The 17,711-nt window shown below is 33.9% G+C and overlaps 1 protein-coding gene across 2 annotated transcripts; it reads right to left on the bottom strand.

The window, feature by feature from the left end:
* Window positions 1–2,103: 2,103 nt before the first annotated feature.
* On the bottom strand, window positions 2,104–6,985 carry LOC124539743. 2 transcript variants are annotated; one of them, XM_047117088.1, is made up of 5 exons: window positions 6,734–6,985; window positions 5,411–6,530; window positions 4,039–5,230; window positions 3,658–3,860; window positions 2,104–2,938 (listed from the first exon to the last, which is right to left on the bottom strand). In XM_047117088.1, the coding sequence occupies exons 2-5, from the start codon at window positions 6,503–6,505 to the stop codon at window positions 2,276–2,278; spliced, it is 3,153 nt and encodes a 1,050-aa protein (XP_046973044.1). In that variant the 5' UTR covers window positions 6,506–6,530; window positions 6,734–6,985; the 3' UTR covers window positions 2,104–2,275. The 2 variants fall into 2 exon arrangements, with proteins under 2 accessions (XP_046973044.1, XP_046973045.1); XM_047117089.1 differs by lacking the exon at window positions 6,734–6,985 and having other exon boundaries at window positions 5,411–6,591.
* Window positions 6,986–17,711: the final 10,726 nt, after the last annotated feature.

Here is a 17,711-nt window from a genome sequence, read left to right as displayed (position 1 = left end):
ATCGTCATGTGCCACCAACCTTGGGAACTAAGATGTTATGTCCCTTGTGCCGGTAGTTACACTGGCTCACTCACCCTTCAAACCGGAACACAACAATACTGAGTACTGTTATTTGGCGGTAGAATAACTGATGAGTGGGTGGTACCTACCCAGACGGGCTTGCACAAAGCCCTACCACCAAGTAAAAATTTTTAGGTATAACAAAAATATTGTAACAATTTTCTACCTACAGACCATAAATGGCATAAGCTCAAGATGAGGCGTACAATAAATAAAAATGACAAATTTTAGACCCAAGTCGAGAACTACCAATTTATTTTAACACACATTCCAGGTTTAACGAAACTCCTTAATTCCAGAAAGCACTAAAACGCCCTTTTACGATCTCTCAGCGACTGTATGTACTCACATACGGTGTATCTTACGTTCGTGTAATGTTTTTGATTAAAATGTTCCTCTGTTTATTTAATGTACACAGATAACATATTAAATCTGTTAAAACAATACATGTCTATTAAAAAATGTCAGTTTATTAAATAAGATGAATATATAGACATTTTAACAGATAATGTCACAATAGTTAAAATATCACAAACACACATAAACACTGAATCTATTTAAAAATACAGATTGTTGGAAATTACCGATTCGTCGCATACGTGGTGCGCGGGAAATCTTGAATGTAACTGAATTCAAGATGGCTGCCTCGCTACCCTCGCCGCGACGCATCACTAGACCGCCGTTCGACTTCCATTGACACTCTTTTCCAGCCAGTATGCATACCATCTATACCATGTATATATGTATACCATGCGCCGTCAAATATATTTAAAAAAATAAAATTAAATGATTGTATTTATTTATAATAATGTGTATAATGCAGAGGAATCTATCGAGAAAAGTCATCTGTAAGAAGATACACAAAACTCACCGCAGAACGTAAAATGTTGTATTGTCAAAATGTAATATGTGATATTGAACATTATGCTTGAATAATTTATATGGTACACGAATCAAAATAGCGTATCACTCTTCTAATAGTAATGGCGGAAGTCGATTGTCAAAATTTCAAGAGTTGGATACGACGTACATTACAAAATCGCATTGGTGACGCTCGCAAATAAAGATCGCAATAAATAAAGAAATAAAGAATGCTGTCTCTTGCGTTAATTAGTGTAAAGAGGATATATTTTTAGTGCTCTCATAAATTGTTTGTGATTTGTTGTGTAAATATCTTTATGAAAAACTGAAAAACTAATCATAAGAGTAAAAAAAAATATGAAATTCGAAAAAATGTACCTTCAATATGAATTAATTATTATGTGCTATTTACCCTTTTAATACAAAATGAAGTAATAACGTATGTTGACAATTTTATAAAAATGCACGTTTAAGGGAAATTTGTATTTGAAAATGTGTTTTAGCAAATTAATTAATGCATAATACTCTACGGAGGCGTCGAAGCACGTTGTGATCACAAACAAAAAAAAAACACAAGAAAAAAGTCCAATGCTTAGGCTCTATATGCACACAGCGTTTTTAAATATGCCAATTCAAAAACTATAGTCGTTAAAATTTAAACCACGTGAGTGATTTTACTAATGAGGTCAATTTATCTTATTTAATATCCAAACAAAGCACTAAATTTCTTACTTTTACTTATATCATTATCACTATGAATAAAATAATCAGCGCTTTAAAATCGCTCATCTGTAAAATCCTTATGTAAAAGAAACAATCTATTATCCAGTAAATGTTGGTGAAACTCCGGCTAGATTACAGAGAGATAATTAAATTCCTCGGAAAGCTTTTGAGGTGGCCGTTATACGTCACTTTCACTAACTATAACATTGTGTTGGAAAAATAATGTCATGCTATTTCCATTAAGTCGTGTAGACTTTGTTTAGTGTTTCACTGCAAGCTGTGATCGAAATTGAAAAATTCTTTCGCACAAAAGAAAACTAAATACAGATTTGAACTTATCTTCGTTCGTCTGTCTTTTTTGACAAGATTGATACACTTTAAATGAAAACAGTTTTGTTTTTCTTTTAAGTGACAAAAGGAAAAAGACTGTTATATAAATATTTTGAAATTCGACACAAGTAACTGTAAAAATCTTTATTTACACACAGCAACAAACATCAATATAAAGTTTTGTATAAAATCATATAAAAAAAAAATCATAAATAATAATAATAAATAACTAACAGTATCACTTATACGTATGTTATAATGTTCACACGTCTACGCATATAACAACCGATTTCACGACTACCTATCTTGTCTTAGCATCACAATCTTCTTTACTTTTAATGTCTTCTATTTCTGATTTCGATTTGTGAACCGCAGGCACTTCTATTGGAGGTGGAGTAATTGGTACCAAACTACCATCTTCTTCAGCCACTTTAAGGCCAATAGTTGCACCAAGTTTTGCACTTGCTTGCTTGAATGTATCAGATAATTTTACTTGAACGACATTTATACACATAGATGTAAGCGCTAGACCAAATACAAGATATAATATAGACGCCATCATGAACATAGGATGATCGGGAACTAAATCTCCAAGACCAATGGTGGACATAGATATGAAAACAAAATAGAAGGATTCGAAGAAGTTCCAAGTCTCCCAAAAATTGTAGCCAACTGCACCAATAATAATGTAAACAACCAAAATAAATATAGCTACGGATATAGGTAGATTGAACTCATCGTCTATTTCGAAAACTGATGGCGCGGGTGTATCTGGTTCTGTGTCGATATCAATTTCTCTTAAAGTGCCAGGTTTCGGTGGTAGAGGAGGTGGGACGTCACTTGGTTTTCTTACCACCGGTGGTGGTGCGCCCTCATGCATTGAACCTTCTACGTCTTCTTCGTTAAATATTTGAGAAGGACGACGCACCACGTCGTAAACTATATTCAGTCCTTTCATGACTTCCTGAAATTAAAATTATTTCATATTACTACAAGCACACAAAAAGGCATGGCAGAACTATTAAAATTATTAATTAGTCAATAAGTCGATGCGACACCATTTCATTTATACTCATTAAATGACAAAATGTGCCATTTGTACAAGAGGAATAAAGAATATAATATGATAAGTATATGAAGTATATAAGTATCTATACCATTCACGAAAAATTAAAAAATAACAAATGCTAATTGTTCGGGTGTAAAATTACAATCTTGAATCTGTTAAAAGGAAAATAATGGACAGATAATTAACTAAGAGTTTGCAGATATCCCACTCTTCTCCTTCTGTGCTGAAGGTTAGGAACTATTTCCGACACGGTAGTAGTAGGTAAATTGATGGATACATATGTACATGGCAGATATTAATTATACACATGCAAATTATATTACTTGTGAAATGACGTGAGACAGAGAAATATAGAAGAAAAAGATATGCTGCCAAATAAAAATGTTATAAGGGTAAGAGGATTATGATGATGGTGCAAAGTTTCCTCACGATGTTTTCCTTTACCAACGAGCAGGAGATCAATTACATACACACATGAAGCACATTACACTTCAGTTTGTTCGAGTGGGAACTTGCAAAAGATCGATACTCAGATGTATTCACTGGGACATATTATCAGCTGATAGCATCTCACAAACTAAATTAATTAATTAATAATATAAAATAAATGTTACCTGCATAGTTTCTGTTCTTCTGACTCTTTTACAACTTCTCGTATAGTAAAATCTACGTATAAAAGCCCAAAAGAATTTAATAATTCTGGTAAATAATTTTCCAAAGTCAGCAAGTACAATCAAGAAGAGAGGGATGCCAATAATAGCATACACGATGGTAGCCACTCGTCCATAAGTTGTTTTTGGAGCTATGTGACCGTAACCTGAAACATTAACATAAAATTGAAGGTGATTAATCAAAACTGTTAACATTACAATATGATTAAGTTAAAATATAGTATGAATAGGTGTATAGAAAAATAAAAAGGATATTTTTTGTTTCATTTGTTTTAATATATGATCGATTATTAGTGTCTGAACTTTTAAGAAACATTATCTTACCGATAGTTGTTACTAATGTCAAACAATAGACAAATGAGTTCATAAAGTTCCAAGATCTCTGTCCACTATAGGATGTCACGCCAGCTTCATGAGCTGTATGCAATTGGTCTTCAAATTCATGAAGTTTCCTTCGAGCTAACGATTTCCATTCTTCTTCTCTGAGACGATAACTTTCACGCCAAAGAGTTTCAATAAAATCTCTTTTTACACTTCTAGTACCACATTTATAAGCGTTTTCAAAAGATCCTTCTAATGTTTTAAATAGCATTCCACCTAATCCACACATAATAATTAGTAATAATAAATCACAAATACATCTGTTTCTGAGTAATCTTATTTTATTATAATCGTCGATATGTTCGTTTTTAAACTGGCGCCAGTTGGCGATAAATTTCCACGGTGATAGGTCAACTGCTTTGGTTTCGTTAACTTTTTCAGCTTTAAGTTTCTTTTTATCTATTTCTTCTTTTTCGATTTTCTTCGCTTTACCTTTATCGGCTATTGATCGTTTTCTTAACGTAGACTTTGGTATAATATCTTCATATTTTTCTAAGTTATGTTGACTAACGATATTACTTTGAAATTCCTTTGTATCATTTTCATGACTTAAGAGTTTAAGTTTACGCGTTAGTTCAGCTGATCGTTCTAGTAAATCAAACTCATATTCATTTTCACTGGGTGAACTAGAATAACAACTCGACGTGTACTCTGATTGACTTACATCAACAAAGTCTCGTTTGTTTTGCTTTTCTGTATCGCGTTTAACTTTAGGCTTTGACGTTAACCCTGAGAGAATTTCCCTATCACTTATAATTTGGATAGTTTTTGGGCAAGAAATACCTCTGGTTTGTCTTAGCGTCACAGGAGTTTTGTTTGGAGTCTGTAAGATTTTACTATATCGTTTATATTCTGATGGCAGCCTTTGATCATCTTTAGGTAATGATAAACTTCGAGCCCTTGCTTTTTGCATTAATTCTATTATTTCTTGACTAGTTTGACTCATCCCCGTTGCTGTTAGATCAAAACATCTTGTATCATCAGCTCTATTGACTGATTGAGAGCGCTTAGCTCTTGGAGATCTGTTTTTCAAAAATCGACGAGGTGTCGGTATTACCTTTCGTCTTGTTCCATTAGTGTTAATACTTTGTTGATAGGTTTGATCTTCACTCATTTCACTTTCACTAGTTTTACTCTGCAAATATTATTACGAATTACTTATTAGTGTTTCTTCATATTCTAGTACTATATACTTAGTATAATACACGTTTTTGATATATTCGTATATATATCTTTATTAAATCAATAGAAAATACAATAGTATCAACAAACCAATAAATATTAATATAAGAAATATATATAAATAGGAACTGACCACGAATCTGGATGCAGATTTACTTCTAGCTGGTTTTACAGGTGGCACTTTGCTTTGTGGCTCATTTGGTTGTTTAGTAGGTTTTGCTATGATTGGCTTCACATCAGTGGGTAATTTTTTACTTGGTGTTCTTACAACTCTTTCTCTTATTTCTACCACGGGTTTTTGATCCTGTGTCAGTTTTTTACTAGGCGTTCTTTCTACTTCAATTACTTTGGTTACCAGTTCACCCGGTGTTGAAACATCTTTAACTGTCCTAGATTTTTGACTTTGTTTAATTTCCTTTTCTTCGGGAGTAATGTCCTCTTTTTTAACAGGAGTTTTGATCACTTTACTTGTATCTATGGGTTCCTTGGTGACTTCATCAGGATAAATAATTTCCTCTAACTTTTTAGGTGGCGTAGGAAAAGATTGTGGAAGCTCTTTGTCTTTTGGTGACAGTGGAGGTGTTGACAACGTAGGTTTTGTATCTTTCTTTTCTTGAAAATCCATCGTCATTGATCCTCTACGACTAGAACCTTCATCTTTGGGACTCAAAGTATAATTAGTACTGAGCAATTTATTGCTAGGATCAATAAAACTACCTTTACGCTCTAATTTTGTGATTTCCTCTTTGTCTGGTAAAGCAAAAGGGGAAATACTTCTTCTTCTTCTTTCATTTGCCGCCACTACTCTGGCTTCGAGTATTTCGTCTGTATTAATATCATACACTGGGTCTTTTGCTTTCGCTTGTTCTTGAACTAACCGTTTCATTTCTTCATAAGTATTATCAGCCTCAATTTCACGTGAAGTACGATGTGGATGTATTTCCTCATCTTCGGATGTTGTGTCTTCATGAGGAACAGATACTCTCCCTGGTTCCGGAGTTTTTTCTCTTTGTCTCGTTGCTGAACCTCTATTTTTGGATAAATTTCTTCTCTTTCTAATAGACATAGTTTGGGACTGTGGTTCTATCTCCATTGTATCTTCTTTTGTCCTAACGGGTGTTCTTGATCTTGAAATAATTCGACCACTTGTTTGTGATTCAGAATCAGATTTTATTACGGGAACCTGAATTGATACGGCAATGTCAATATCACTTTCATTATCACTCATTTCCGAAAAATACAATAAACGTGCCCTGAAAATAAATGAAAAAAACAAATTTATAAAGAATCTAATTACAAACTGAACAAAATAATATTTCAAATGGTGTTAGTACTATGCTATATCTATGTCATAGATTTTAAATTTGGCAATGATTTAAGTATCTCCTGCCAATAAATTTAGTGATGACATATAAGGCTGAGAGCAGAGATTGATATTAGTTAAAATTTGACTTACCATTTTGAGCAGCTTTTTAAGCATCGGGGTCATCGCCGGCTTATTTAAAGATTCTATTTTTGGTTTCACGTCAACCAAAATGTAAACAAACATTGACTTAAGACAGACAACTTGTATTCTCCAAAAGAAATCGTGCAATTAAATAAGTAATTTAAGGATATAATAAATAATAATAATGTAATTAATATGTAAAAACTTTTGTTTTCTGAATAAACGTTTGGAACGCGTGAAGACTGAGCTCAAGTGTGCCAAGCTTACCGGGCAGCGTTCCAAATTTAAAACAACTACAACTACGTTTGCTATGTTTGTGTGAGTTAAAAATATAAATTCGTTAGGCCAATAAAGCTTGAACTGTTTAAATAAAGTCACACGTTTTTATGAAAAATGTTAACACAAGAATTATTTCTAAAGTGCTTTTCTATTTTATAGGTGTATTATATACCGGTCTGTGGTATGATTCGGTCTATTATTACTTATTTTGTATCTTAATTTAAACCTTAAACATGTTTTGATTTTAGTTTTATTAAGACAATGACAAAAGTAAATACTTCATCTAATGTTGTCCAGGCTTTGAAAGCCTGCGCTGAACAATAAAGGATTTTGTCGTAGTTATTTACTTTAAAACAAGAAGAAACAAAATCACTTAATTTCGTTTGAGTATTTTCAGTAAGTGCAGATAAAACAAAATGTAATATGATGGGGCAATTACAAGACAATAGCTAAAAACGAAATACTGATTTTTTTTATAGCGCCTGCAATGATTATGAATGCAATTAACCATTTAGTGAAATTGCTTTATACTTTTACAGGCGCTTTACTCACAAAATGCAATTAAAATAATAATAAGATTGAAAATTTCCCTTTCTCAGTAAAATTCAAAAAATAAGTTGGATAATTGACATTAACGATAGTTTATTATTCAAATTAAAATTACTTTTAGTTTACGATATGATTTTAGTTACCTCTGAAACATATTCCATTATTTTCAATAACTATAAATCATCTTATTTGCTTAAAAAATATAAATTGCTTGTAATTACATAAACAGACTTCGTAGTTTTTATTACAAAGATAAACTTTTATGCTTAGTGCCAGGGGGGGGGGACACTTAAACTCTTGGTCTTTTGTTTGTTTTTAATTACTTCACTCAAAGAAGACCGAACTGTGACAAATAAAATATTTATTAACAAGACGTAGGTAAAGACAGAAACGTTGATAACATTATAAACAAAACGAAGCAACCCGACAACCGCGCAAACGCCGTGTCTGTTAGAGTTATTTAAACTAAACAGAGGAATGTATAATTTAGATAGAATTTCCCTTACTAGTATAAAATAACATGAAGTGTAGTTTTTGCCCGTATATCAGATTAGCGTTCATCAGGGTTCGGTCATCGTGTGTTCGGAGCTGTCCATTTATTACATACGACAATTGAGAGGGGAAGGGGATCGATCAGCTCTTATGTTTTCTTACAAGGGAGTGTCGATAGTTCTTACTTAAGATCAAAAAATGCGCTGAGGTAAAATTATTTGAAAAGGCTCGGGAAACCGCGCGTTTGCTGTGGTTCGAGTGCGTACCTTTTTTCGCGGTTTTCAGCAAAACGGTAATTTTATCATAAAATACGTCAAACAAAAACTGTAGATCATAAGATGATCTCACGAGCCTCTATCTATCTGAGATCTATCTGAGATATTACGATTCAAAAAGTTAGAATATAATTACTTTGATTTCTATCAAAGCGGTTATATATAAACGGTAGGTACCTATTGTTGTATAAATGGTGCCGGCGTAGAACATCGAATTCCAGAAAGTCCACGTTTTCTTTTTAGTGTCATTGCTGTTGACGTGTTTCATGTATTCTTTGAAACTCTCCTCGTAGTCGACAAGGTTCTCTTCAATGAAGGCGAGGAAGTGGGCGTTGCTCTGTACATGATTGGATACAAATTATAAAATCACATTAACACTTATTCTATAATCTACTTAAGTTCCGATTAAGTTTATTATTTCAATAGGTCTCTAAATCTCTTTTGAAATTTTGAATTAGTGTTATTTGAAAAAACTTCAGTAAGTACTATTCCAGTTATTACCAAAGAAGAATTTTTGTCGTATTAAAAAGAGAATGCATTTTCTATTTCAATTCATTTGTAATTAAATTCAAAGTTTCATTTCATACATAATCAAATAAACAATCCTTTTAGACAATTTGTGGTCATTAAAACAGTAGGTACACTTGTTTAATATAATACAAATTAATTATTATGTAAACATATGCCATGTTTAATTTTAAGTGTATACCAGTGGTATATTGCATGATATCTCAGCTTTCAGATAGTTTATCAACACAAGTAAACTATATAATCTGTGCTTCAGAATGCTTTTTTCAGAATTTTTTGTCAACATTATGTCAACACAAAATCAAAACATTCTCTTATAACCATATAGTACGACACAACTTAGATGTAGCATCGGCAAAATATTGGCGATTTACACAACCAATAGAAATAGCTCCCTATCGCGCCATTCGACGCTATTCGTTGCTATAGATTCTCGCGTCAGTTCAACCCGAGAAAGCAAATCGCCGTGTCAAATTGACGAATATATTAGGTCATATAATATTACACGTTATTACGTTTGTGTAAAGATCATATTCACATAATAAATTAATATTGATAATTTGGGATGGCATACTTAAGTCGGCTGTGATCGGTTTTACGAATTTTGCCGATGCTATGCATCTAATTTGTGTGGTACTATACGTGGAATGCCATTACTAAGTCTATCCACAAACGTGACCTTTCTACCATGAAGTATGTTCTCGCCTCCTTGTTTTACAATTAACGTAATTAAATAGTTACCTTTATAAGAGTTTGGTTTTCTATCAATTTGTTTTGTATTTTTGTTGCAACTTCTGTTCGCACTTGTGTGATGTTCTTGTCATATTTGTCTTCGTATGGACCTGGAACAACAATTTGATCAGAATTAATTTTATCTATCTATTGTGGTATAAAATTTGCATGCAGTGAATTTAGTATTATTTTGACATTCATATTCTATTTATCTGTTAGATCCGTATGTTAAAAAAAGTGTTAAATAATAAATGATTACGATCAGAGAATATAATGTCGATTTAAAAAAAAACCGCTTTTAGCTGTGTTTGGTTCGTCACAATAAAAATAATAAAGCTAAATAAAAAAAAATACAGTATTTTTCTATATAAAAAATTCTGTATTTTTTTATTTTCGAATTCGAAAAGAGTTTATAGAAAAATGACGCATAGATCCATACACCATGATATGAAAAAAGTGACGCTATCAATTCCAATGGAAAAAAATACGTCATTTCTACAACTTCTGACTTTCAAAAGGTTTTATCATGTCCTTACGGTCACAATAAACACACGGAATATTTTATATTGTAATAGAAAACTAACGTGCAAAATCTATATTATAATAATATAAATGTGAATGTAACTCTGTTTGCCTGTCTGCCTGTTTGTCTGTCGCTCTTTCACGACAAAAACCGCAGAATCGAATTTAATGAAATTTGGTACGAAGGACATTTGAATTCAAAGAAAGGACGTAGGATACTTTTAAAACGCGAGCGACTACTAGTTTTACTATATATTATATGGTTCACAAAACAAGTTATCCTAGCAAAAACATTAAATGTAAAAAAATGCCAAGACTCTCGATGCAGTCTTTCCATCGTAAAAAGTTTTAAGATCTCATAGAAGCCAAGTCCTATTCAAATTATTTTGTAGTTATAAATCAACATTTAGTAATTGTATCAATATGTTTCTATATATTATAATTATAATGACGTAATTCCGAAGATCAGCATTATTAAAAGAACATATATTTTTTTTCCATAAAAAAACATCTGTCATTAAGCAAATTCTGGTAAAAGTATTTTGTATAATTTTACATTTTTTAGTTAGAAAATAAAATAGAAACGTCTAGTTTATTAATAAAAATATTGTGAGCGAAAGAACCGACCAATTATCAGCATTTTCAGTTTGGTTAGGATTCATATTTCTGAGAATCATGGACATGGATCGATTCTTACATCTTGGTTATTTGTACTTTCCTCACTTAACGTCGAATATTGTCTCTGTATATAAAGTCTATTTTATCAAGTAATAGATTATCGCTAAATGGTTTCGCTGCAACATAGATCACGAGAAGTGCCTTCCACTATATCCTCGTGAACTTTGAACTTATGGATACTATTTTTGTACTGGCAACCCATAATTTATACTAAAAGTACATATGAAAATAAAAAAAATTTCTAAGAAAACACGATCGTTGATATTAATGAGTTTTATTAAATATCTACATATATATTTACAGCGAGAGCCTTATTGAACCAAGTGTATTTTCATTATTAAGAAAATAATGCTATGGTAGTGTTGTGAATTTTGAGTGAGCCATCGTAATTAAGGTACATACATTATCTGTTACGTATATTATAGATAATACTGTTGGAAATACTTTGACATTTCACGAAATGTTTTTTTTTTTATAATGATTTTGGGGCAAGAGTCAATTTCTTTGGTCATGTAGTTTTGTCTTAATAAAGATAATGTCAACATAAATCGCTAGTACTTATTTCTTTTTAAAGCAAAAAACATTAAATGAAATAAGTACAATTTATTTAAGTAGACTTTTACAAGCAATTTTTAAAACTCGCCATTTTGCAGAACGTAAAACTACTAAGATTCAATAATCGAAAATCAACATTATTCTTATTATGAATGTAGTTTTGGCGATAGTAATTGGACGCGGTAAAATATAACGATTCGACTTCAAGCTAAATTTAATCGATTTGTTCAATAGATTGCCAGTCGTAAATAACGGCATTTTTCAATCACATTTTGCAATTTTTAAAATTGGCTGATATTATAAGTCATTTGAAATATTGGTTCCAAATTTAAATTTAAATGTTCCATGCATTTAAGACATTTTGTCATTAATATGCATTGAACAAAGCATTCTCTCCTTATTACATTAATATTTAAGCGCTGATTTTGAGAACAATTTGTCCTTGAATTGTCCTTTTCCGTTTCTGATGTAAAAAAAGCACTGAAAAATAGTGGTATCAAAAAAGGAATGATTTCTGTCATATTAGAAATATGACGTTTTAGAACTATGTATTACAGATTTGGTATTGCTATTTTTGATTTGATTTGAATCTTGAGCAAGATAGTTTAAAGCTGATACAGGAACCGTAGATAGGTACTATAAGGAATGGATTCGTAACAGTGCCGTAATCTATAGGTGAACACTTACCTTTAGGTGGCCTATTGCCTAATCTATTCCTATAATACTTAAAATCATATTAGCCTGTAAAGTCACAAAAACATTATTTATTTTAATTTAACAATAAATTCGTTGATTGGCAATTTTTTTTAATACTGATAAAGATACATAGATTTTAATGCTATTTTTTGCTATTGTAAGTTTCTTCATTGCACATAAATGGTTATACAGGAAATCAACTAAATAAAATTATAACATTATGTATATATAAAACAAGCATTCTTATTCACATACCGAATCCCTTCCAGCCCAGCTTGAAGTGCAAAATATTAAAAAAATACAAGAGTAGTAAGTAACAGTATACCTAAAAATAATTGCAACAGATTATAAAATAGCCTTGTTAAAAGTATTTTACATTAAAGTACGTAAATATTAATAAAAATAGCTGTCATGTCTGAACTTCGACGAAGGTATTTGGGTCAATGGGTCGAAGTGTATTTCCAGTACTCTGTTACAAAGGTTTTCAGTACTGGGAAATGTGTATATCGTAACTTCTTATATTACTTGATGGAATAGAAATTAATGACGCAAATATACTTGTATGAAAACTATAATTGATAAAAAAAAAACCTTTTTTTATTCAGTTTGTATAAGGTACCAAATTCGACCAAAGTGTAAACGGTAAAATTAAAATTTAACGTTAGATATTTTTGTCATCTTACTAATGCATCAAAATCTTTAAAAACATCTTTACTAATATTATAATTTGACGACCTCCGTAGTCGAGTAGTTGGTACACCGGTTTTCACGGGTCCCCTACTCCGAGATCCTGGGTTCGATTCCCGGCCGTGTCGATGTAGAAAAAGTTTATTAGTTTTCTTTGTTGTCTTGGGTCTGGGTATTTGTGGTGTCGTCGTTTTTCTGATTTTCCATAACACAAGTGCTTTAGCTACTTACGTTGGGGTCAGAGTAATGCGTGTGATATTGTCCAATATCTATTTATTTATAATCGCGAAAGTAACTATGTCTGTCTGTTTGTATGTTGCTCTTTCAGGGCCAAACTACTGAACCGATTTTGATGAAATTTGATATGAAGTAAGATTGAACTCCGATTAAGAAAATATGATTTTTTATATTACATCTAACTATCAACTAACACGCAAGCCAAATCGCGGTTAACAACATATATTATATTATAAAAACGTTAGTACCAAGTAAAACAAATGAAAAGTGGATTTCAATAAGCTCAATACAAAAAGAGAAATTGAAATCAATATAATTTTTCGTAATAAAAGAATAAAGAATCTATTGAACCGGATTCAATTTTCTTCTGACAATCTAAGTTCGCTTAAAGGATATAATAAAGGCGATGCTCCAATAACGATAAAAGCTATGCAATGCTATTTGCGCTTTCAATTTAGGATATGTACCTACATAAAATCTTTAAAGTTTTAAATAAATAGAAATTGTTTTTTTTTTTGTAAAATTTCCGTTTAACATTTTTTTTATTTGTAAATTAAACTTCTATTATATTATGCATATATGTAGCTATACACGAGACATGAGATTAGCCGAGATGGCCCAGTTGTTAGAACGCGTGCATCTTAACCGATGATTGCGGGTTCAAACCCAGGCAAGCACCACTATATATATATATATATAAATATATATATGTGCTTAATTTGTGTTTATAATTCATCTCGAGCTCGGCGGTGAAGGAAAACATCGTGAGGAAACCTGCATGTGTCTAATTTCATGGCAATTCTGCCACATTTGCATTCCACCAACCCGCATTGGAACAGCGTGGTGGAATATGTTCCAAGCCCTCTCCTTAATGGAAGAGGAGGCCTTAGCCCAGCAGTGGGTGATTTACACACTGTTACTTTACTTTTTTTATTTTACATATGAAGGTTTCCTCACCATGTCATAGTATATGAAAAGTGCATATGAAAACTTAACAATGTTTATTGCCATATCTCTGCTTGTTTTTCTTTAACTAATCTCAAAATTTTTCTCATACTAAAATTGAACGGCTGGACCGATTTTGATTAAACTGTTTCTGTGTTTCCGTTTGTGAAAGTTTAAGCAGCAATCGATTCCAGAGTTATAATTTGTACCGAGCAAAATAAAATGAATGAATTTTTACTTATTTTTAATACTCTGTCAAATATAGCTGATCCTTATCAATCATTGGATTCAAAGTTTAATTCACATTGCAAAAAGAGTTATTCATAAAACCCTTTACAATGCTACAAGAATTATCCATTTGCGTTCAAGCGAAAATCGCCCTTAAGACACACTTAGTAGCTACTACTTAGCTAGCTTTAATATAACTTTAGTAACTTTTATTACTTTCATTTACGATCTTTTGAAATATTTTTACTGGCAAACGGCGAAACTTACGTAGACAAAGTGATAAAATGATTAATAAATTTGCTAAGAGGTTTTTTTTTATATATGTCGCAACCGGGTTAATTATTTCAATTTCAACGCCATCTAGTGGAACGTATACCACTACCACGAGACTACGTTATGGAATCGTTTCCGGAACGCCAGCGCCACGTAGCGGCACTCGATGGAGTTTGTGTAAGCATGCGCCAGAGGGGAACGTCGGACATCACTACTCTCCGAGCGTTCGGCGCGTGCGGTCACAGAACCATCGCGCATTCCGGTTACCTTAAACTGTTAAACTGTGTTACTGAGTGATTATACTGTGGTTGATTGTACAAGTGTGTTTTCTTGATCCTACGTCACCCACCGATAGACGCCCACAAAGGAAACCATGAACTATAACTGTGGTGATGGCCCTCCGCCGTCATCAGAAGCGGGATCAGCGTTGGATCAAAACAATGAGAACATCTGGCGTGCAATGTTCGAGCAACAAAACCAGAACATGCGAGCATTGATTGAGGCCCTGCAATCATCTAAGCCGGCCCACCATGAAGAACTACCAGCATTCGATCCTGACAAAAAGGATGCTGATGCAAGATCCTGGTGCTCGACGGCTGACTTGTGTTTCGCCGAAAATCCTCCAAGCGGCGGTCGACTTGTTTTGGCGGTCAGCAAGGCGCTAAAAGGTGAAGCATCAACTTGGTTATCTCAAATAGCCTATGAGGGTATCACGTGGGTTGAATTCAAAGCTCTCTTCGCAACACGATTTATTTCGACCGAAACATTGGCGGGTACCCTCATTAAGATGAGTGCTGAGAAACCAAGTGAAAAAGAAACACTACCCGCATTTGCAAGTCGATTAATTTCGTCGCTGACCAACCGATGGAAAGACGTAAACAAAGAAGAAATCGCCGTAGCAACAGTACTCGCTCACTTGTCACAGTTCGAGCCGCGACTTCAGCGCATGGCATTTACTACGAACATTACATCAAGAGAGAAATTACAACAAGAACTGAGTGCTTTTTCACATCTCAAGCGCAAAATAAACACCACCAGTGAGCCGTCAAATACAACTGACATGAAGCGAGCGAGGATGACCCAAGTTCAGTGTTATAATTGTGGCAAAAGTGGTCATAAGCGAATTGAATGTAGAAGTAAAACGATTGACACGAGAGGACGGCCTACACCTACAACAACGTCGAGTCAAGCATCGCAGCAGCCGGCAGCCAAGACCTTGGTTTGCTTTAAATGTGGCAAGCCGGGTCACAACGCCGCGCGGTGCAACAGCAGCAGCCACGGTGGTAGCGGGCCCGCCATCGGCGGCGCACACGGCGGCGAGCGACGCGTCGACGTCTGCACGGTGCAGCCACCGTCCGGGACATTAATACACAAAGGTGAATTAATTCAGTTTACATATGATTCTGGTGCTGAATGCTCGTTAGTTAAAGAAAGTTTTTCATCAAAGTTCAGTGGCAAGCGCCACTATAATGTTGTTGCTATGACTGGTATTGGTAAAACACAAGCATTCAGTACAGAGCAGATTTTATGTTGTATTGTGATTAACGGTCACCCTCTAGAAATCTTATTACATGTTTTACCGGATAGCTATCTGCAAAGTAACGTTATGTTAGGCCGTGAGATTTTAAATCGTGGTTTCGCGGTAAATATGACAGCTACCGAGCTTTCGTTCACTAAGGTTTGTTGTGTAAATTCGATCAGTCAAAATAGTGATAATACATTACGATTAGATTTAATTACGACAGGTGTGTCCGGTGAAAACAAATCTAAACTATTGGACGTGCTTAATCAGTTTTCTGAGTATTTTATTACCGGTTTACCTACAACGCGTGTAAACACAGGCAAGCTTAAGATAAAATTAATTGATTCGAATCGAACGGTGCAGCGGCGACCGTATAGAATGTCAACAGAAGAACGTAGTATTGTACGCGAACGTGTAAAAGAGTTATTAGAAGCTAATATCATTAGGCCTAGTTGTTCTCCATTCGCGAGTCCGGCACTGCTAGTAAAGAAACATGACGGCTCCGATCGTATGTGTATAGACTACCGCGAGCTTAATAGTAACACCGTCTCCGATCGTTACCCGCTCCCTCTTATTTCTGACCAAATTGCGCGACTTCACGGTGCCAATTATTTTTCTAAATTAGATTGCGCCAGTGGTTTTCATTTAATTCCGGTTAGTGAACATTCCATAGAAATGACTGCTTTTATAACAAATGACGGACAATACGAGTTTTTAACCATGCCTTTTGGCTTAAAGAACGCTATCTCAGTATTCCAACGGGCTATTATGAACGCTTTAGGTGATCTAGCTCATGATTACGTGATTGTTTATGTCGATGACATTTTGATAGTTTCACCCGACGTAGAGTTAGGTTTACAGAGACTTCACACTGTATTGGAAGTTTTGACTAAAGCTGGTTTCTCTTTGAACCTCAAGAAGTGCTCCTTCCTCAAGACGAAGGTAGAGTTCTTGGGATTCGAAGTAGAGTCCGGTCAGATTAAACCCAATCGTAGAAAGGTAGAGGCCTTAACTGCTTTACCGCCCCCTGAAACGGTGACTCAACTACGACAGTTTATAGGTCTAGCGTCTTATTTTCGACAGTTTATTAAAGATTTCTCTAAAATAATGGCTCCCTTGCACCGATTAACTTCATTGAAAGGCGAATTATATTGGAAACCTGAACATGAAGTCATTCGTCAAAAAGTAATTTCTGTTCTAACGAGTGACCCTATATTATCGATCTTTGACCCCGAGCTTCCAGTAGAGTTACATACAGACGCGAGTAGTTTAGGCTATGGAGCAATCTTATTTCAAGTCAAAGATAATAAACGTAGTGTAGTAGCTTATTACAGTAAAAGAACATCTCCAGCAGAAAGTCAGTATCACTCGTACGATCTCGAAACTCTCGCTGTTGTAAATTCGATCAAGCATTTTAGACAATATCTTCATGGCAAAAAGTTTACCGTCTTTACTGATTGTAATTCGTTAAAATCTTCTCAAACGAAAAAGGAACTCACTCCTCGGGCGCATAGATGGTGGTCCTTTCTACAATCATTTGATTTTGATGTCGTATACCGAGAGGGAAAACGTATGTCGCATGTAGACTTTTTCTCGCGAAATCCTTTGTCACTTGATTCAAAAGCAGTAGATCGTGTTAGTCCAAAACGCGTTGACGTAACAGAGCTTTCCCCTAACTGGCTCCAAGCGGAACAACAGCGCGATACTGAGATTTTAAAAATAATTACTGACTTAGAAGAAAATCGTTTAGATGAACAATTAGCGAAAACTTATGTGATACAGTCGGGTA

Source organism: Vanessa cardui, chromosome 23 (assembly GCF_905220365.1).
Source record: "Vanessa cardui chromosome 23, ilVanCard2.1, whole genome shotgun sequence".
Taxonomy (NCBI): Eukaryota; Metazoa; Arthropoda; class Insecta; order Lepidoptera; family Nymphalidae; genus Vanessa; species Vanessa cardui.
The sequence above is the reverse complement of the archived record's forward strand: the minus strand, read 5'-3'. Positions and strand labels throughout refer to the sequence as shown.

Excerpts from the sequence above, each read along its gene's own strand:
- LOC124539743 (XM_047117088.1), bottom strand. The coding sequence starts at position 6,505 with ATGAGTGATAATGAAAGTGATATTGACATTGCCGTATCAATTCAGGTT. Across the intron at positions 5,231-5,410 it reads AATCTGCATCCAGATTCGTG|AGTAAAACTAGTGAAAGTGA; the intron begins GTCAGTTCCTAT and ends TAATATTTGCAG. Across the intron at positions 3,861-4,038 it reads GACATTAGTAACAACTATCG|GTTACGGTCACATAGCTCCA; the intron begins GTAAGATAATGT and ends TTAATGTTTCAG.